The following is a 21,694-nucleotide window of genomic DNA, read 5'->3' as shown; positions in this document are numbered from 1 at the left end:
AGCTTGTTTACCCAGCCTCTTAACCTACTGGGTAAATCAGCAGATGGCAGCTCAAATTCAGCATTCATGGATCTGTCATTGCCAAATCACTTTACCAGCTGGTGTTAATGGAATGTCCCCTTCCGAAAACTTTTTCCCCACCTTGGATGATTGGGATTAATTTAGTTCAACTGAATGACATTTAGTTCAACTGAATGGCATTTTAACAGAACTAACAAGTAAACTAGATAGGTATAATGGTACAGAACTGTTCAGTAAACATTTAAAAAAAAATTAAATTCGTGATCTTAGAATAGAAGATGGCATATATAAAAACAAGTTAGAGTTTCCTCCTTGACTTGGTCTTTCTGCAGACATTGACAGAGAAGCCTTAAGAAGAGTGTATGCTTAGCTTCCCCTGTATTAGGTCCAAGCTGCAAGTAGAAAGGCAGTTGCTAAGTGATCTTTCAGTGCTCTTCCTTGCTGTACATTGCTCAAACCCTTCTACCTACAGGAGGAGCAGTTCAGCATTTCATGACACATGATCGAGGCTGTTCATTTTTCATCCTGATAGGAAAGATGACCTCAACCACCCCACATCTTCCAGTCACATTGCCTCGTTACCTCATATTCATTCTGGACCCCAGCACGCCTTCCTGCATAGGGGCGTAAGGGGCAAAAGATGTGGCCAGACATCTTGAAATGTCAGCACATTCACATGTGCTATCTTTATTTCTGGGGCCTTTGCTGAACTTTGGTATAACACATTTTGTAATGGAAGACCTTATGACTGCAGTGGTTAGTGTTAGGACAGGAGACCACACAGTTAGTTAAATGTTTGTGCTTATTCCTAAGGGGTTAACAAAGAGCAATACACATTTTTTATTGTTAGGAGTGTATAAACATGTCACTGTTGGTTTATCCACTTACGCTGTGTAAAAGGGATCAGGTCAGGTCAGGTCAGTCCCATGCCCGGTCCGGGCGTAGGGGGGACCGTCCGGCAGCAGCAACAGACAGAATTTTTCACCCGGTCCTGTCTTGAGCAGATGAGAGCAGGTCTGGCATCTCGCGTTCGGTCCATTCTTTAATGTTGGTGACCCAGCTTTTCCTCGGACGACCACGACGACGGCTCCCTTCGAGGGTTCCTTGTAGGATCGTCTTGGACAGGGTGTTGTGGCGGGTGACGTGACCGAACCAGGCGAGCTTGCGCCGCTTCACTGTTGCCAGAAGGGGCTCATGTGGGCCCACGAGGGAGGTTACGGTGCTCGTAACGTATGCGTTGGTCTTGTGCTCGCGGTACGAGATGCGGAGCAGCTTTCTCAAGCACTTGTTCTCAAAGGCCTGGAGCTTCTTTTCCGTTGCGGCAAGCAGCGTCCAAGTCTCGCAGCCGTAGAGTAGGATTGACACTACGAGGGACTTGTACAGCCTGTGCTTGGTACTGAAGCTGATTGAGTTGCTTCGCCAATCCTATCCAGCCTGGACATTGCGGATGTTGCCATACAAATCCTGATACGGATCTCTGCTGTACAGCAACCATCTCTATCAGGGGCACCCAAATACTTGAAGCTGTTGACCTCCTCCAGTTTCTGGCCGTTCATGACGATGTTGCTGCTGCTGTCGGTGGTGGAAAATCATTACTTTGCTTTTTTCTGAGCTTATTTCCATGCCATAGGCCCCGCTCGCCTGGAGAGTCTGTCCGTCAAATCCTGAAGTTCGTTGTTACTGCCTGCATGAGGTCAATGTCATCTGCAAAGCGGAGGTTGCACAGGGGTCTGCCACCAATGGAGATTGAGTAAGGTGGTTGTGGAGGGTGTCTTGCATGATTTTTTCAAGAAGATGTTAAAAAGGATGGGAGAGAGTAGGCACCCTTGACGGACCCCGATCGTCATCGCGAAGAACTCGCCTAGTTGGTTGTTGAGTAGTACCGCGCTGGAGGCGTTCTTGTAGAGTGCTGCTACTCTGGATCAGTCCCTCCTCTATGTTGAATGATCTCATGACCTGCCAGAGTCCATCGTGCCAGACACGATCAAAAGCTTTTTTGAAATCGATGAAGTTATGGTATAGTTCACGTTGATGCTCCAGGTGTTTTTCTATCATAACACGGCAGTTAAAGATCTGTTCTACCGTGCTTCTTCCAGCCCTGAAGCCAGCCTGTTCTTCTGCCAGCAGTTCCTCTGCAATAGGTTTAAGCGGTTGAGGATGATTCTGAGCATTACTTTGCTTGGTGACTTTCAGACTGATGGTTCTGTAGTTCTGGCACTGCCTCAGGTTCCCTTTCTTAGGGAGTGGGATGATGATAGACTGAGCCATTCTTTTGGCCATTTCTTTTCTTCCCATATCTTTTTGACACAGTGTGGTGAAGGCCTTGGTTGTTGCGTCTCCTCCATGCTTCAGCAGCTCAGCAGGTACGTTGTCCACACCAGGTGACTTTCCTCCTTCAGACTGTGCATAGCTTCTCTCACCTCATCAGTGAGGACTGGCAGGTCTTCAGCCTCTCTTGTCCCAGTCTGGTGATGCTGGAGAATGCTGGTGTCTGGCTCGATCTTGTAGTTGTACAAGTCTTGGCATATTCAGTCCAACGACTTAGTACAGCAGCGTTTCCGTAAGGAGCTGTCCGCGCTGTCTTCGATGACTGTGGCTGGTCGCTGCTGAGTCTTGGTGAGGGCCTTCAGTGTTTCATATGCCTTCTTGCTGTCTCCGCTTGCCATGCCTATTTCCACGCTGCAACACTGGTCTTCGATCCAATCTTCTTTTGCCTCCTTCATCCTTGTTCTGATCTGCTGGTTGACAAGTCTGTACTTGTCTGCTGACGTCGGGTCTCGACCTCTCCCTCTCTTCAAGCTCTCCTTTCGTCGCAAAGATCAAGGATGTCGTCTGTCACCCAGGGTTGTTTGCGCTTCCTCTGCTTCCCCAGCACTTCGTCTGCAGTAGAGAGTAGCACCTCTTTGATACTTCCAGCAAGGGCGTCTATGTCGCAGTCTATAGTAGCCAGGGCTGCAAATTTGCCCCACCCTGGGAAGATCCTCTCTGTGTCCGGATCTTTGAGCTTCTCAAGGTTGAATCGGATGCGAGGGCTCTTATTGTTGTCACGTCTCAACTTCAGTTTCAACTTGAGGCTAGTGAGGACGAGGTTGTGGTCGCTGCCTATGTCAGCGCCAGGAAAGGACCTCGTTTGTGCTTTGTTTGATGCCTGATTTGAAACGCTGAGGCAGCAAGATGAAGTCAATCTGGTTATGGACCAGACCTCCCGGCGAATGCCACGTTACAGTTCTTGACTTCTTGTGCGGGTGGAGGGTATTGGCAATGGTGAGACGGTGACTCTGAGCGAATTCTAGTAGCCGTAGGCCTCTTGCGTGGTGTTGCCTAGGCCAAACTTGCCGACTGTTCTGCCATTGTTGGTAAGCGTCAGGCCGATCGTTAGCATTCCAGTCGCAAGGACAAGCAGATGTCTTCTTCGGAGTTTTCTTGATGATGTTGTCCAGCTCCTCGTAGAATTCCTCAACCTCTTCATCTTCGTGTTCTGATGTGGGCGTACACTTGTCAATGGTGATGTTGTGTGCGGTCGAGCAGAGATTCGGATGGAGATAAGTCTGCTAGAGACTGGAGTGCAGCTGATGACAGTTCCAGCCACCTCCTTCCTGACAATGAAAGCGACACCACGTTCATGCTTGATTTCGTCTCCGCTGAACCAGAGCTTGTGCCTTCATCTGTAGTTGAACTCCCCGAAACCAGTCCATCGACTTCTGCAAGTCCCACTATGTCCCAGCGGTAACGCTGTAACTCGTGTGTGAGTTCTTTCACTTTGCCGCACTGATAGAGTGTGCGAACATTCCATGTTCCGATAGTAGTCCCTTGTGTAGGCAGCTTGATTGTAGATTGGGGTGTAGACTTGGTCCAGTAGCACACTTGTCGCCCCCTCCCTGGAGACCACCAGAGGGTGCGCGGTCGTTGGTGATCCGGGCCGACCGATCCGGCATGTTGCTTCTATTCTGTTCTGCTACCATAAGTCCTTTCAGTGGGCTTTGGCGAACTTGGTGGCGCCCATCTCCTCTCCAAGTATTGTATTGACGTGCATAATAACACGTCAGCCCCTCACAGCGTTTGGCCCGCCAGCAGAAGCGTTACCGGGGTGTGCTAGGTTAAGGACCTGGAGCCAGCTGTGAGAGTGATTGCCATGTGAGGACCAGTGCTTCCCGTCTGTCCCAAGGGACACTGCTGCGGAAAGTCAAAGGTGCTTCCTCTACATAGACACCCCGGACACTCTCATAAAGGAGAGAAAGTGACACATGACAAAATGACGTAAAATAAAGTGACGTCAGAACTAAATGACGGTCCTCCAGCCAAAGGTCAGCGTCTACATGCAATACAAGCACAGTAAAAGTAAAAGGGATGCAGCTGATCAAATGTGTATTTACTCTAGGAAGAGTGGTAAAGCCACTATTTGTTGGTACAAAGTATTTGTTAAAACTGGGATGCACAAGTCTTCATAAATGAGCTAAGGATGGGAGACTTTCTTACTGCTTTTAAGAGAAAATATTGTTGCAGATAAGACATGCCAAATATGGGAGCACATCTGCGGCAATGGCCGCTGCATTTCTCCATCCTCTGTTTGCAATGGTATAAATGATTGCTCGGACAACAGTGATGAGAGAAACTGCAGCACCACTTGTAATAGCATGCAGTTCAAGTGTGCCAATGGGTCACGGTGTATTTACAAGTCCTGGCGATGTGATGGAGATGTGGATTGTGCTGATGGCAGCGATGAAAAAAATTGCAGTAGGTCTTTTGAATCATTTGTGTGTGTTTATGTAGGTGTATGCTTAGGCACACATTTTCAGATAACACACATGTTATTTACAGATACACTGTAGTAACATAATCATCAATTTTGGTTTGATGTTTAACTTCAGAAAAAGTTGTAAAGTTTTTCGAATAATTAAAGACTATTCTCACTGTTGCCACGTTGACTAAAATGCTGCCTTTATCCTTCTATCTGTATTGTGAAGTTTGACAGAAATGTGCAAGGACCCTCTAACCTGTACAACACTTGTCAGATTTTGGCAAGCTCCCTTCAGTTGCTTGTGTGCAGTTGTGTACCAATATGATTATGGCATTTGTTGCAGATACTACTACTACTACCCCTGTAACTACTGTTCCACCCTTTAATGCCAGCTGCCTCTCCAATCAGTTCCGCTGTGAAATGGGCTTCTGCATTGATGATTCACTGATCTGTGATGGGGCTGATGACTGTGGTGATGCAAGTGATGAGAGATCTTGTGGTAAGGGTACCATTACACTTTGAGTGTATCCTGTATACATGTGAGTGACAGACAGAAAGTGAAATCTGCATTTATTTGCGATATATATGTTCGATAGAAAGCTGGAGTATCTGCATTTATTTTCTGTGTATGTGTGACCATTTGCTGTGGCTTATTGCTCCAGACTTTTCAGGATTTGCATTTTTGGAAGGTGGGCAACTTTACAAGGTCAACATGTAGCAAGAGAAAGGACTTTTAAACACTAGGTTGTAATAAGGCTGCTGAAATAACTTTTAAAATATATATGTTCATGGAATCATATTAAACCAAAAGCAAATAGAATAAGAAGAACAAAATTTTTAGGGGAGTTCTGTTTTCTTAAAATCAGGTTTACTCTTTCACAATCTTTGTCTTGTCTTTATGACATTTTCTTATATGTGAAAAAATAACTACTTGCAGTCCTTTTAGTACATTCTCTTTAACAAATTAACAGAAGCATATGAAAATGCTAGAATGCACTGCTAGAATAAGAAGTTTCATTTATTGTATTGAATTAATTTATTTCTTTATTGAGAATATGTAGCCTGTGAGTTTGCGAATCATTTTCTTGTTTAAATCATGAACTTTTAAGAACGTATTTGTATATACATTCTGTGGAAAAAATATTGTTCAGATGCATTATCATTTTGGCTGTATTTTCCTATTATTTTAGAAATTTTTATTGAACTTTTAGCTATCCATGATTCCAGTCATGTGTTACACAAAGCTAAAATTTTTAATTTTTAAAGCTATACATTTTAAGTGATTAAATCCAGTTATGGGTAATCACCACTGTCTAACACACACAATAAATGGCGCATCATAAATGCATGTTGGCATGTCTACAATGCTGTAGACTGTTCAGCCATACATCATGTGCATAACCAGTAAAAGAAGCAGGTATCATTTGTGCATATACTATTAACACACATTAAATTTACCAAACTCTGCATCAGCAGCTGACAGTTGTTCAATTGTACCCTTAAAGCAGATTTGTTCAAGAAACATTTGAAGTTTTGAGCCACAAGTTTAAATCTGTCAATTGTTCCATATCTGTAGCTTTTAATTTATTTGTTTGTTGTACAGTTTCTAGTGTTTTTGTATTTTATGAGTAGTGCTCAGAACATATACAAGTGTACATTAGTGCTGGTATTATTAATTCTCCCTTTTCCTGTTTAATGATACCTAAGTCACCTTATTCATTTATAACTACCATTATAACTGAAATAAATTGACTACATGGACATGCAAACACACGACAAGTTGTACAAGATTTAAGGTTAAGTTAGTGTTCTATGCTATTCAGAAAAAGGACTATATCTGTTGAGAGTGGTAGTCTACATATATTCATCCTCATGACTACAGGAAAGAATTATTCAAAAAAGGTTCTTCTTCATGAAAGATAATTTTTACCTGTTTTCCACTTTGCTAAAATCAGGCACAGCTTATTCACTTAACACATAAATATTCAAAATAGAAGTAAAATCTGTAAGAATAGTTTAGTTATTCTTTCACCATCCTTTCACCTTAAGTGATGTCAGTAAAACCTTCGCTTTGTAATTTTTTAAGGGTTAAACACCAATTATTAACTTGAATTTACTTATGTTATTTAATGCTTAATCTTATTATGTGCTAAAAAGTGCTTCTACATCTTTCATTTACTGACATATACTTTAGTCCTCCTTTTTCAAATAGTATCCTGTTCCACATAATCTCTTGCATGTTGCAGTGTTTTTATAGCATCATACTTAATTTCACTTTGATATTAAACCTATTTTTAAGATTGTGTTCAAAACCAGTGATACTTAATAAGATTGAAATAATGAATGATAAAAAGAAATTCATTCTTTGTACTAATTTAGTTGTGAAGACATTCACATATATATCAACTTCTTAATATCTGTTACAGAAATTCATTGTTATTATCAGATACAACCATTTCCTCAAAAACCATAGTTTCCCTACAAGAAAATATAATATAGTGCTTTGTCAGTTATTATAAGAGCAAAATACCTATAAAATAAAACATAAATTTACAGTCTAAAAAAGCATACAGAAAGATAAAATATATGCATTTTTTCATTTTAGGCATAATTTTTTAGCTGAGGAAAGTATATAAACTTGATACTTTGTAATCTTTACTAGACCTTTAGATTTCTCTAGTGCTGCAGTATTTCATCTCCATTTTTCATACATTCCTACTAATCCTTCCCTTATAATATGAAGGTCAAGGTAAAAGGTCCATCGTAATAGTAAACAACTATGAACATAACAGAAATTAATATATTAGCTTTTTTATTTGATAGACCAGAGACAGATCATCATTGTTCACTGTCTGTACTATGTTTATATAAAGAGTGTATGTTTTATAGTATTTTATCAAAATGTGTATATCTGTACATCAGAAGGATTTATAGAGTGATATTTTGTGCAGATTATGAGCACAGTACTACCATGAGACCATGTAAGCAGGGGCAGTATCCATGTGACTCAGGGCAGTGCATCTCCCAGGGTCAGCATTGTGATGGACAAATACAGTGCATAGATGGCAGTGATGAGAGACTGTGTGGTAAGAACAGTTCTGTCATTGTTTAACCCTCTGAGCACTGCATAAAAATATAAGTATTATAAAGATTGGCTAATAACTGAAGACTGTGAAGATGACAGTGGGTAAAGTTTTGTTTTTTATTATTGCTGCTCTCAGGTAAAAATTAGACCAAGAAACCTATACATTTTTTGAAAGAAGGAATTTTGAACTTTGCAATATAGTAATGAAAATTGCCTTCCCCATGCTTCCCTGGCAAAGCCTCGATCGTGGCCCATCATGCCCAAAGGGTTGTCTAGTAAGGAAGGATTGGCATATTTGTGGTGGTGATGATAATGATTTTCTTTTCATCTACAGATGACATCAACACATGTGCTTCAGACCAGTTTAGATGCAACACAACGAGCACAGAACAGAGACACTGCATTTGGGACTCTTGGTTGTGTGATGGAGAAAGAGACTGCCCCTTTGGAGAAGATGAAGAGGGCTGTATAGGTATTAGTACTATCATTATCAGCACTATCATTATCAGCAGGATAAGGCATGAGGTTTCAAATCTTGACTTGTCCACTTGATGTAAGAGTGGTATATGATGTTGAAAAAGCAGTGTCTAAGCAACCTTATTCAGTCATTTAGAAAGTCTGTTTTGTAAGCTAGGAAAGAATTCCATGAACAAGATGGCTTTTGATTGTTATTTTGTGGCAATTTGTTGTGAAAGAGGGCCAGTAGGCAGTAAGAATAAATGAGAAAATGAAGACATAAAGCATAGAAGTAAGGAAAAGTTGTTCTCGTGGTAAGACCACCAACGTAGATTTAATACTTTTAGACAGTTATGGGTATACAGTGTAATTAGTACCTACATAGATGTGGCCTTCAGTTTAATGTATGTCATCATTGAAATGAGCACTTGTGATGTTATTTTTCCCAAAAAGCACAAATTAAAAAATTTATAGTTGGTTGAATTGTGCTAAACTAGCTGATAAAAAAAAAAGAGAGTTACTGTAAAAATGTCCCTAAGTCTAATAATAGCAGAACAAGAAACAATTTGGTAAATAAAATCTTATACTATTTTGTTACCTTCAGATAAGAAAACTATTATGAAATATTTGTGCAGATGTTCTACCTTGTAACAGTAACGCGTTTCAGTGTGTGGAGAGTGGAGAGTGTATTTCCATAAGCCAGCGTTGCAACGGTGTTAATGAATGTGACGATATGTCAGATGAAAAGGGGTGTCTATGTAAGTAATGTGTTCTGTGTTACTGCCAGTTGAGGTAGGAGCACACATGTATTTATGGGTATGCATGTATATTAGTGAACTCTGCTGTATTTTACAATATATATTAATGCCTGCTGGTAAAATTCTTAAGAATGTCACTTAGTGCTAATACCACCAAAGAAGAGATAGATTATTGTATTGTGTAAGGCATTGGAATGGTCTTGCTTCTAAATTTGTTGCTCTTTTAAAAAAAAACCTCATGGAAAAATAAAAGAAAGGAAGTAGCTATATTAAACTGTTTCTGTCCCTTTTGTTTTTTAATTAAAAATATTTTTTTTATTCCTTTACAGCCAACCAATGTGAACAGCTGACTGTTAGCAAGGAGGAATGCTGCGCTGCAGGTTGTGCATACCTCACATGTGACGCAGATCGTGTTTATGGTAAATTGTTCATTCTTTCATTTGCTCTGTAGTTGTTAACTTTAATGGTAGTTTGTCCACATTGCTTTCCCTTCAAAATCATTGTTATAATCATTCATGATGAAGTGCATATATTAGTCATAGTTGTGATGCTTTATGAAACTGTTTTGGAAGACAAATCATAACATAATCTTTAGTGTAAGTGTGCTTACAAAAAAAAATATTGAATCAGTAAGTTTCCAAGTGTGAAACTGATGCCATCTCTGAAATGAGAAACCCACAAGACCTTCATACTAGATTGGCCTCATAACTTCAAGCTCCAGTGGCCTTTTCACAGTGCTTAGGGTAAAGCTAATATCATGTAGGATTGCCTTCATCATTGCAATCATTTCAGATGCATGATTCATTAGGAAACAACGTAGCATCGTCATAATAATAATGACAATAATAGTGAACTTAGATGTCCTAGAGGCAGGTTTACATTGCTTTACAGAAAAAAAACCACACACACACACAGAGTGACATACGGGGATGTGCTCAACATAGAATGTTATGTGAGATGAAAGATATGTAGCCAGAAGCTGCTCGCAGTGTATACAATTCATTTGAAAACTGCAAATGGCTCTGTCCATGCCAAAGGTTTAGTCCTTGAATGTATCTAATTGCAGGTCTTTATCTTTTAACTGCTTGTTGTGTGTATTGTAAAACAACATGGCAGAAAACAGACCTATTACAGCAGAAAATAATTTCATGTGATGGCTTGCATTTTAAGATGATAAAAGCATTTTTCCTAGTAATGTAAATGGATTAAAATGATTTAAAAGAAAACCATACTTTATAAGACATACCAGTAGTGTATGAAAAGGATTCAATTTTCATTTAAACCATTGCAGGCTGTTTCAACAAGACTCGAACCTTTGGTAACACATGCTCAGTCAGCCAAAGCTCATGTGAGTTTTTTTGGGTTTTGTTTTGTTTCATATAATTATGTGTGTGTGCGTGCATACGCATGCACAGGTATGTGTGTAGATTCAAGAAGGGTGACAAAGAGTTAAAACCTCGCATTATGTCATACTTGTTTACATAATGGTGAAAGCAAGGGGACATGAGTCCTTTTTTGCAGACTTGATGTCTTGGCTTTGATTAGTCAAATATGTGCAGGCATTTCAGTCATTCTTGTGGTTAATGTGTGTTGACAGGCTCTCAAGTTCCCTCTGGAGGTGGTAAGTGGTAATTGAACTAAGCCATTACTATCTTGAGTTTTCTTTTCCAAATTGTTCATAATTAGATTGAAATATTTGTCCTGGTTATAATCAGGTGAGATACTTGCTTTGCCCATACCTTCTACACAGTCTTTAAAATGTCAGCTCAGTATTTTTGTTTGGCTGTAAGAACAGTTTAGTGTTGGGCAGCCAGAATGGGGAAGATTGGTTTTGAAAGGAGTCAGTAGATTACTGGATGAGGATTCCATTCTAGGCTAATAATCAGATAAGCAAAGTGTACAACTGTTGTCACTGCTGTGCCTTTCTTTACTCAAATCTTGTGTCTTGCAGCTACTGTGAATGTCACATACTTCTACAAATGTCCATTCATTGACCGGTCAGTGCACATGATGCTCTTGTGTGATACCTTGAAAGGCTGCAGTGACTGTCCAGGTGTGTCTCATAGTTGCTGGAGATAACGAGGCTGAGTATTGCAATCAAAAGTCATATAGGATGACTGAGTGAAGCATTACATTTGTAATAATTTGTCTTAAAGTTATTAATGTGTTGTTTTCATAAATGCAGGATATTGTTTATATGCTTGACAGCATTGACAGTCTGTTGTATTTCAGGCTTCAAGTCAAATGTGTCACTCAGAGTGATAAAGACGACAAATATATCGGCACAGATAATGTGGCAAGGGGGTGACGCTGGTGATGACTTCATGGTTTCTTATATGTGAGTTGTCTACTTTTTTTTTTTCCCCTGCTGCCATTTTCTTTTCTCTGTCCAGCTGTGTTCTTATTTGAAATACATGCATAGAAGGTATTGCAGACATCTATATGATTGTGCTTGCACCCACCAATGCACACTCCCCAACACATACGCATCTGTGTAAAAAGGGGGAGCGGAGAGAGAGAGTTCATGCTCTCTTTCCTTGCTGCTATCTTTCTCTATCCTTTGCGACTAGAGAGTATAGAATCAATTACAGTTTTCTTTAGTAATTTTTTTTTGTTGGTCTCAACAAGTTGAATAATAAATACGCAGCGTGACATTTTGATGAAATCAGTTTTTCCTACAACTGGATTCTTTCTTTTACTCATACCTTTAGACTATTCTTTTGTTTCTTGCTTTGATGACAGGACTATAGGAGATAATACACTATAATTACTGTCTGTCAAATGTTGACTTGCTGGCAGTGAGCTGTTACGTGCCTTGCATGCAGTAGTGATCTGTGGTCAAATCAGCACTGGCCTTTTATTATGAAGGCCAGGTATATGCTGGCTTACTGCCAACTTTTAATGGTTAGATAGCAGTTGTAACATAAACTCCTGTGATCATGTCAGTCTGGTAAGTCTTGAAGAAAGAGAATTCAGTAAAAGTTATATTTTTCCAGTGAGACTTCAGCACCAACAGTCTGGCAAAATGGCTCAACAACCAACAAGTATTTCTATGCTCTCAGTGGCCTGAAGCCTTACACTTCCTATACATTGGCTGTGTATATCAAGCGAGGGAACAATGTTTTGTATCCTTCGGATGCTCTTGAATTCTGGACGGATGTTGGAAGTAAGATTCCTTTGTCATTTTGCCTGTAGAAGGAGGATAGCAGATTACAATGATTAATATTTGAGTCCCTTTTCTTGGGATTTTTGGAAAACTAATCAGCATCATAAAAATCTCATGTTTAGTTCTAAATTGATGCCGTAAATAGGTGACTTTTTTTTCTCGTTTTTTTTGACATGTGGATGAGGGAGAGAGGGGAATGTAACTAGACATCATGATCATATGTCAGGGTATTGTATTTGACATAATTGCGTGTCATGCAAAAAATATTTTTATACCGGCATTGTACAATTTTTCCAAACTTTGGATACTGCCCTAATAAAATAGTTGTTTTTTCAATAGGAGGTTGACATATATTGGGGTGAAGGATCAGTGAAAAGGTAACAGTGTTTGACTTTCAAAAATCAGTGCATTTGTTGTTTGGCTCATTTGCACATGGTTTATAAAATCCTGTAGCTAAATAATTAAAGAGACACAGGAATTACAACCAATTTATATTTTTTAAGAAAGCAAGTGTGGCAGTTTGACGATTTGGAAAACAGGACGTGTCCTGGCTAAAAGAGCTCACTCAGCACAGAATCTTAAAAAGAACTTATTAAAAAACATGCATTAAATAAAATATAATAAGAGTTTACAAATAGCTTGCTGGACTAGAGTTGTTACTAATGCAACATGTTGCCTTTATACAACAATAACAATAGGTAATTGTGCATTTTCCCACCTTAATAGAGTTAAACACCCTTGAACAAAAGAAATAAATATGAAGCACAGTTTACAAACTACAAAAATAAATGGTGGGTAGGGGAAGGAAAGGGGTGGGGAAATGGTGAGAAAAATGTGATAATGTGCTTCTCCTTACCTAAGTTAAAGGCGGCCTGGTGGTGCAACGGTTAACGCCTCTCACCAATACAGTGAGAGTTGGCTGTCCTGAGTTCAGCTCTCGTATTGGGCATGCTGTTTTTTCTCTGCGTGTGGCATCTGTTTACAGGATTGGCTGCCTTGCCATGGTATAGCCTTAGTTGCTGGGTCGGTATAAAACACCAATTCCTTACCCCCTTCCCCAAACTAAGCATTGCTCAAGTTTCACAGTAACTAGTTCTGTGTGTGTATCTACACACATATGCATCTGTAAACGTCTGCATACAGGGCCATGCATAAATATATGTGTGTGTACATTTGTTTGCATCTTTTGTTGTTGCATGTATCATCTGTGTGCCAAATTTTGATGATTTTTATTTTTATTTTAGAACCTAGTCAGCCACGTTTTCTGGAAGCTTACCTTTTAGATGAAACAAGTATACAGTTGACATGGCAGCCTCCCAAACAGCCAAATGGTGAAAATATTCAGTATCTGGTGAGTATCAGCCATCCATATGTATACGATAAGTCACCTTGTTGGCAAAGTAGTTGTGATTTCTCAGTTCTTTGTATGATTAGGGGATGATAAATTCTCATGCAATGCAAACAAGTAGCTGCTTAATTTCTAATTGCTCTTTTGTTAGAATTAGTCTCACGGATGATATTTATTAGTTGTTCTGAAAGACACTGAGTGAAAGTAGCTTATTTTAAGCCTGTTTTTAAGGTTAAATGGTGGTGTCTGGGTTGTCTCTAAAACTTCACCTTTGTTCAGGTCACAGTGCAAGACTTGACAACTGGAATCATGTGGGAAAAGCAGTTGGCCAAGATAACTATGGTTACTGAAGTTTCATTCAGTCACACCTACTGCATCACTGTAAGTTGACTTCTTTATGTGTGCTTTATACTTTATGGCAGATTGAGCCATAACTTTTTAAAAATCAGGATTTCTTACAGTTTTATTGAACAAATGCATATTTTGATTTGTCTGCCTTATTCTTTTCTGTCCATAGCTGCAAGCAATGAATACAATGTATACAAGTGATGAAGTCCATCTAAATTTTTACATACATACAGTAAGAACTCTGCTCTGAGTCTGTCAGCAGAGGAGGTGAAAGACACCTCTGTGAAACTGATCTGGAACTCCGTTGATCATGCCGAGAGATACATTGTGACTGCCAATCTGCAGTACCAGGATCGTCAGATCCAGAAAATCACCCAGAATACAAGCTTTATATGTAAAGTTTACTTTTTATTTTTTCATTGGGTCATTTCATTGTGTGTGTGTGTGTGACCTTCCACGATGAAACGAGTCTTAAGTCGGAAATTTGAGATTTGCGAAATTGCATATTTTTAAAACGTACGAGTTCTGAACTTTCTTTTGATACAAAAGTTGTTCTTCTAGTCGCAGCATTGAGTGAGTTATCAACGTTTGAACTGTGAAAGTACGGTGGCGGCCATTTTGAGAAAAGCGGGTTTAAAGATTAGCGTCGAGATGGCCAACCACGTTTGCTTACTCCTAAACTTTTGCAGACAAATCTTTTAATCACCCCTCTCCATGGAAACAAGACACGTCCTTGGTTTACCTTGGACAACCACTTAACTTTGCTTCATGAATACAATTGTACCCAAGTAGATATTGACCATTGTGGAATTGCGCTCCTCTGTGACTCAAGTCATGAGATTATAGGAAGAGTTCTGACCAGAATGTCAAAGCTTAGGTTATTTCATAAATGTATCATGTTGAATTAATGCCAGATTATTTATAATATTGGCCCAGTTACTATAGTTTACAACTTATGCAGCGTTTGGTCACTCCACACTAATATGATAGCAATCAGAATTATGCAGTAAATAGCCCAGGACTAGTGATTTATGTACACTCTTGCCTGTATCAAACGGTAGTTTGGTTTTAGGGTGGCAAAAAGTAAAAGTTACATATATAGAACATTCATTTGCATGTATGGAAGGCTGTGGGTCTTGAGCAAGGAACTTACAGATGGGTACCATTTGCGTTTTGGGATTCAACATGGTGGATACTTCAAGAAACCTCAGTAGCAGACATTTAAAAAAAAATCAGTATAGATTATTGGGAAGTGATTTTACTAACTTTAATTTTGTTTTTTCAGGGTTCCCAGGTCCTTGCAAGGTCCTTTTAAGTCCTTTTATATTGAATTTTCGCCAAAAGGCCTTTTAAGTCCTTTTATTTGCCATGCGGTCCTTTCAAATTCTCACACAGGTCCTTACATTTTCTCTGTGACCCTTTTAAGTCCTTTTATCGATAAATATTACAACAAATTTATTTCCGGAGTAGACTTTGGCGCAAATACCGACGATTTTTCGCTGCATTGCTATTTTAATCACATGACTACCCAGTCTCGCTCGCGGCGGGAACGTCCGTTTCGGCCTTTCGCGAGTTCACTCTCGTCGTGTCGACCACATTTCTTTGTCTGCTTAACAATTTGAAAGATGCCGGGAAGTGCTCTTTTCAGGAGAAGTGGCTAAAGGAAGACAAGTATAAAGATTGGTTAATAAAAGACTCGAGCAATAAACATTTGGCACGATGTGCTGCTGCAAAATATCTCTGAATCTTTCATCAATGGGCGAAAGTGTTCTGAAACAGCACATGGTTACGAAAGACACCAAAGGCAAATAAAAGTATTCTGAAAGATGCGCGCTTTTGTGTAACTGATTACTTTCGTCATTGAGAAATCCACAGCCCGTCAAAATCAGACGGCACCGACCAGCTCTGCAAGTGTGTCCAGTAAGTTGACAATTATTTATCTTTAGCGATTCATTTAGTTAACGATGTGCGGTACTTAGAAAACACATTAAATTAAAGCGTGCATAACATTTTTGCGTTTTTTTCACTCTTTATTAAGCCTATCGTCTAATTTACGGTGAAGCCAATAGCTTAAAGATCAGTAAATAGCAAAGAATTATTTAAATTAAAAAGTTGAGATTTTCATTTTCTCATGATTCGAACTACAAATAGAGTTTTATACAATCACGAATCTTACTACAGCTTTGCTGCAGAAAATTGATCTGAATTTTTGGCATCTGATCAGGAAAGATTAAAAAGAAAGTATAATTAATAATGTATGCTTATTATCCTATTTTACCAGCAAATACATTATTTTTTGGATTTTTAAAATCAAACAATTTAACATTAAAGCTAAATCAGTTAGCTGAAAATAACTTTCATTTTCAACTATGCTGCCATCTTTATACTTTAACTTAGTTTAGTATTATTTATATTATCATGTCATTAATTATTGCTTTTTGAAACCTGTCTTTTATTCAGACAGAACATATGTTTACAGACATAATGGTAACTTAAATGTTTTTCTTTGAATAGGTTTCGTGATGAGCAATGAACGATTGAAGGCAGAGATCCTGTGGACTCTCAAGATTGTGGAATCACACTACAGTTTCAGATCTGCTGAAAAGTCTGCTGAACTGTTTCGACTTATGTTCCCAGACAGCCAAGTAGCTGCAGAATTAAGTGCGGTCAAACAAAGCCAGTTATCTAACTTCATTTGGGCTTGCTCCTCACTTTTCGAAATTGCTTCTGGACTGTGTAAATTCGTCGCCTGAGTATGTTCTTTTGTTTGATGAATCTTCTAACCATAAGATCAAACTAAACAGCTGGATTTCCATGTTCGTTACTGGAGTGACAATGCTGTAAGGACTCATTACCTGACCTCGGATTTTTTGGTCATTCCGCGGCCATAGACCTTCAACAAAAGTTCAGTAAGGTAATTAGCGAATCAAACTTCAAGCAAGCTAATTTACTTCAAATTTCTATGGATGGACCTTCTGTAAACCTAAACCTTCTTGAGAAAATTAATAACGACATGATGACCAATCACAATGTTGGTTTGTTAAATGTGGGCAGCTGTGGACTCCATGTTATGCACAATGCATTTAGCGTGGGTGCGAGGCTTTCAATGGGAGCTTGAGTCATTTCTTACATCTGCTTATATCTTGTTCAGAGACAGCCAGCCAGAAGAGAAGATTATATAAAAGTAACTGGTTCCACATCTTTTCCAGCCAAGTTCTGTGCTCACCGATGGCTTGAAAACAATTCTGTTGCTGAAAAAGCAATTGTTATGCTTCCATACTTGGAAAAATTTGTCAAAGCTGCAATGGAGAAAAAAATAACATTGCCAAGAACAAATCTTTTGATTTGTAAAAGCTGGAGTCTTATCTACCCTTTGCTTTCATGTCGTCTGGCTTTCTTTAGTTTAATTGCCAGTATACTTGAACCTTTTTTGAGAAAATACCAAGCTGATCAGCCTCTTCTTCCTTTCCTTTGTTTAGACTTACATGACATTATGAAAAATCTGATGCACAAATTTATCAAGTCAAATGTACTTAATAAATGTGAAACTGCCCTCCAACTTGTGCAGGTTGATATATGCAACAGTTCTAACCATGTCAATCTGAGCATGATCGAACTTGGCTTCAGGGTGATAGACTACTGGCTGTAGCTAAGAAACAGTCATCAGTAAACGATGGAACTCTCATGGCCTTCAGAGCTGAATGCAGAGATTTTTTGAAAGCAGTTGTTCTAAAATTGCAGGATAAATCTCCACTGAAGTACACCCTAGTGAGAAACATAACTTTCTTAAACCCAAGACCATGGGGAAAAAGACAATCAATACAAAAATGAAAAAGGTTTTGTGTATTGCCAAGGTGTGAAAAGGTTTGATGATGTGACTTGTGACAAGGTATTGTCAGAGTTCCGTAATTTTCTTACAGTTCTGCAGGTGAGTGTGGTAGTAAGGCTTTTGACCCTATGACACAAAGACTGGATAGTTGGTTTTATGATGCCCTTGCTGGAAAAGCAGAGTTTCAGGTGTTGTGGTCTGTTGTCAGACAGTTACTCCTACTCTCTCATGGTCAAGCTACAGTGGAAAGAGATTTTCATTCAACAAAGAAACAGTAGCTGACAATCTTAGTCAGACTGCACTAAAAGCACGCAGAGTAATTCTTGATCATATTCACAGTGTGGGAGGGTGGAAAAATGTTGAGATCTCCAAACACTGATGATATCCGCTTCTAGTGCCTATGGCAGGTATGAACGTTACCTCTCTGAGCAGAAGCAGCAGAAGGAAACAGAAAAAAGCAGGTCCACAGAAGAGATTAGGAGATGAGCTGGTAATACTCACAAAAGGCTAAAGACCACCAGTGCCGAAGAACGACACCTGCTGGAACTGGCTGACAGACATAGTTCCAGGCTGAAGAGCAAAAAAGTTTTTCACTTATTGAAAGATCTAACAAACATGCGTTTGTTAGCCAAAGACAAGAAGAGGAGATAACAAAGATTCAGTCAGACATTGATAGATTACAGGAAGAAATTAAAAGGTGTTGAATTGTGACATTCAGAATTAATGTTTATTTCAGTTTAAATAAGCCTGCACAATTCTGTACATGTATGCTATGGAACATGTTAAAAAACCAGAACTATTTAGAGGAAATTAGGTTGTGTAAAGAAATTGTATTGTTTAGTATTGGTAAAGCTGTAGGGGTGACAAGAATTGAATTTCATCAATGAAACTTTTGCTTATAGTAGATGGATTGCTTTGTCATTTTGTAATCTTAATCTTATGTGTATTAGTATATCATGCTGTTTATGTATATGTTTGCATGTGTTACATGTATGTGTAATAGAATGCTTAAATATATCTCAAGGTTAAAAATAAAATGGGCTGTAATGCTTGACAGTTTTCGACTCATTCCATCTTTGGTTTAGCATTAGGATCACACTCTTTTCATTCCTCATCTGATCCTCCAATCCTTGGCATCCTTGTAGTCACAAGAAAATGTTTGGTCTACACATCTGTACAACACTAGTTGCCCTTCCGTATTCGCAAAAAACGCTCTTTTTTTCAAAAGTTCTTTAGAAACTTACTCTTTCTTGAACTTTGATCTTTCTAGTACTACTGTGCATAGCTCTATTTCTATCTCTCTCTTCCCATTAGAGTGTGTGTGCGAGAGAGAGACACGTGAACTGACTTTTGTATTACACCAAAGAATGGCTTTCAGGTTTTGCAATTATTATTACTTAGATTTCTAGAAAACTTGGAACATTAACGGTGTATGTTATCAGCGCGCTAAGGACACTTTTTAAGTTATCTAATCTAAATATGGCAGACAGGCATCAAAATTAACTCTTTGATTATTTATTACTAGAAATACATGTATTTGAGAACATAGAGAAGACCACAGATTCATAAATAATACATCTTTCCGACCACACAAGAGAAAAACTTAAGCATTGATGACTGTCACTTAGGTCCTTTCGAATGCATGAAAGGTCCTTTTAAGGTCCTTTTTTGGCACCATCCCTGATCCCTGGGAACCCTGTTTTTGCTTTGTATCCCTTATTTCTGATGCAAGTCATTCTACGTTTTAGAAGGAAATTACAAAAGTTCTTGATGTCTTTGACGTCAGATCTTCTCTGTGTAATGACAGTTTGAAAGACCAGCTACTGCTCATTTCAAATAGCTGGTACACACTGTGACAAGTGGATTCAGCACACCCACCACATTAGCAGTTTTATTTATAGCCATTTTTCTGCATACAGTCAGCTGCTTTATCCCACTTTTAAGATTTTGGTCTGCCTTCACTATGTTTGAAATCAGGGATTCAACAGATCTAAATCAATGCAGACAACAGTTATAATGTTATGTAAGATTTCCTGTGGCTTCTTAGATACAACTTGGAGTGCCTGAAATGTTTTAATGGTCATGTCAAAAAGAGAAAGGGTATAGTTGTTCACTATCATCATGGCTAAAAAACTACAAAAGTGAGTGGCACCCTTGTTTAGCACCTCACTTTCAGCATAGCCCGGCAAAGACCCTGCTCGCAAGGAATTTAGCATGCATCTATAGCAAGTGCTGCCCTTTATTCAAGGCTGTGTTTTCCTTGTCTTTTCCATTTTCATCACAATTTTTCACTCTTCCGGAAGTTACTGTGCAACAGTTTGTAATTAGTGATATTTGTAATATTTGTATTTGTTGAAACTTGACTGCATAAGTCGTTTGTTATTGTAGTCGATGGCCTTTGTCCTGGGACTTCAGTCACCTTCAGTGTGAAAGCAGAAAGTGGTAATCATCGAAGTCTGCCCTCCAACCTTGTTTACCTGACTACTAATGGTGAGTAGCTGAGGTAATCTAAGAATAACAAAAAAAGAAGAAGAAAAAATCTTGTGTAGACTAGTATTACACTTACATTATTGTGGTCATTGGGTACTGTATTTAAATTAAAATTGAGACAGATTTATGACACACAGATAAACATATTGTAAGCGACGAGACCTCGGGTGCAGGATGATAATAATATGTAAAGTGCAGTTTGCATTCAGGAACAATGTGAATAAGATACAGTGTAATTCTATATTAAAATAAATAATTTGAGAAGTAGAGGAATTCCAGTATTATGTGCAACAAGTGAATGTACATTGGCCTTATTTATATTTTGTAAACTGGCCTTATTAAAATGTAATTACCAAATGAGGAGCATCAGTGTAAAGAGACAAACAGGCAGGGCAGGAAACCAAAAGTCATAAGGGCTGAAAAAGTAATGGAATTTTCACAGTTTGCTTATAAACAAGGTAAAGGCTTGAAATTGGGGAAGGTTGGTGCAGTTTTATACTTTATGCTTTGAACATTTCTAGCAATAGATTCAGAGGTATGCATCTCTTTTGTTTTTAGACCACAGAAACAGGATTGCAATATACCTCTCCTTGGCATGTATGATGTGTGCTTACCAGACAAAGCCAACAAATGCTCTCGATGTTACGCTTAACACTTTTTTGCACCTAAACACATTCCTTAAGATAATTGCATGATTTACAGTGATGAGACTTCCTCAGCGGTTTTACAGTGCACAGGTTGTGTACATCTGTCAGCTGTCAGTGTGTGTGAGGAAGGGGGTGAGGGTGGGTAGAAAAAAATATATAAATAAGAACAATAGCAAACATTTTTATAGTTCTTTTGCAATTATTCGTTCAGAGTGCTTTACAGAAGAGATAGACCTATCCACATAAACAGAATCACTAACATAGTAACAACCGTGCACCCATATTCTCATGTAACAGACAGGCTCACTTCTACAACAGACCTACTCATACATAAGATAAATACAGACACAGGTTATGCTCGCTTATGGTCAGGACAGGGTTGCAGTGAAGTCTTTGTTTTGATAAAATATGTCTTCAGTTTGGACTTAAAGGTGGTAAGAGAATCAGAGTGACGAAGACTTATTGGTAGCCTGGTCCAAGTAGATGGAGAATGGTAGGAGAAAGATAAGTGAGAACAGTAAAACAGTATGCTCTTATGTTTTGCTACAGGAAATACACCAGCTGTTGTGCAAAACCTTTCTGTGGTGCTAGTTGGCGGTGGTGCTCAGTTAAGATTTGTTCGACCAAAGAATGCAGCTGAGGTGAGTGATCTGCTGTTGTACAAAGTGTAGTGGTTGTTATATGGCCTTTAATCATGCACTTCCTGTAAGCACATTGGTAATACACAATATTTCTTGATGATTCACTAAATTTTGATGTAGTTTGCTATTTTTTAATTCTCTTAAACAATATTGAGATGTTTATTGGC

General features: G+C 38.8%; 1 protein-coding gene across 1 annotated transcript in view; it reads left to right on the top strand.

The window, feature by feature from the left end:
- The window catches only part of LOC112567682 (sortilin-related receptor-like), a 48,744-nt gene extending 27,289 nt beyond the window's left edge, over positions 1-21,455 (top strand). Inside the window, exons 9-24 of the mRNA XM_025244422.1 lie at positions 4,525-4,755; positions 5,103-5,258; positions 7,711-7,845; positions 8,179-8,316; positions 8,936-9,058; positions 9,388-9,477; positions 10,350-10,406; positions 10,656-10,679; positions 11,010-11,111; positions 11,291-11,396; positions 12,055-12,224; positions 13,469-13,575; positions 13,852-13,953; positions 14,090-14,314; positions 20,138-20,239; positions 21,436-21,455. Coding sequence (XP_025100207.1) covers positions 4,525-4,755; positions 5,103-5,258; positions 7,711-7,845; positions 8,179-8,316; positions 8,936-9,058; positions 9,388-9,477; positions 10,350-10,406; positions 10,656-10,679; positions 11,010-11,111; positions 11,291-11,396; positions 12,055-12,224; positions 13,469-13,575; positions 13,852-13,953; positions 14,090-14,170 — 1,622 coding nt within the window. The 3' untranslated portion in view covers positions 14,171-14,314; positions 20,138-20,239; positions 21,436-21,455. The remainder of the gene's footprint in view (positions 1-4,524; positions 4,756-5,102; positions 5,259-7,710; positions 7,846-8,178; positions 8,317-8,935; positions 9,059-9,387; positions 9,478-10,349; positions 10,407-10,655; positions 10,680-11,009; positions 11,112-11,290; positions 11,397-12,054; positions 12,225-13,468; positions 13,576-13,851; positions 13,954-14,089; positions 14,315-20,137; positions 20,240-21,435) is intronic.
- Positions 21,456-21,694: the final 239 nt, after the last annotated feature.

This window comes from Pomacea canaliculata, linkage group LG7 (genome assembly GCF_003073045.1).
Source record: "Pomacea canaliculata isolate SZHN2017 linkage group LG7, ASM307304v1, whole genome shotgun sequence".
Lineage (NCBI taxonomy): Eukaryota > Metazoa > Mollusca > Gastropoda > Architaenioglossa > Ampullariidae > Pomacea > Pomacea canaliculata.
The sequence above is the reverse complement of the archived record's forward strand: the minus strand, read 5'-3'. Positions and strand labels throughout refer to the sequence as shown.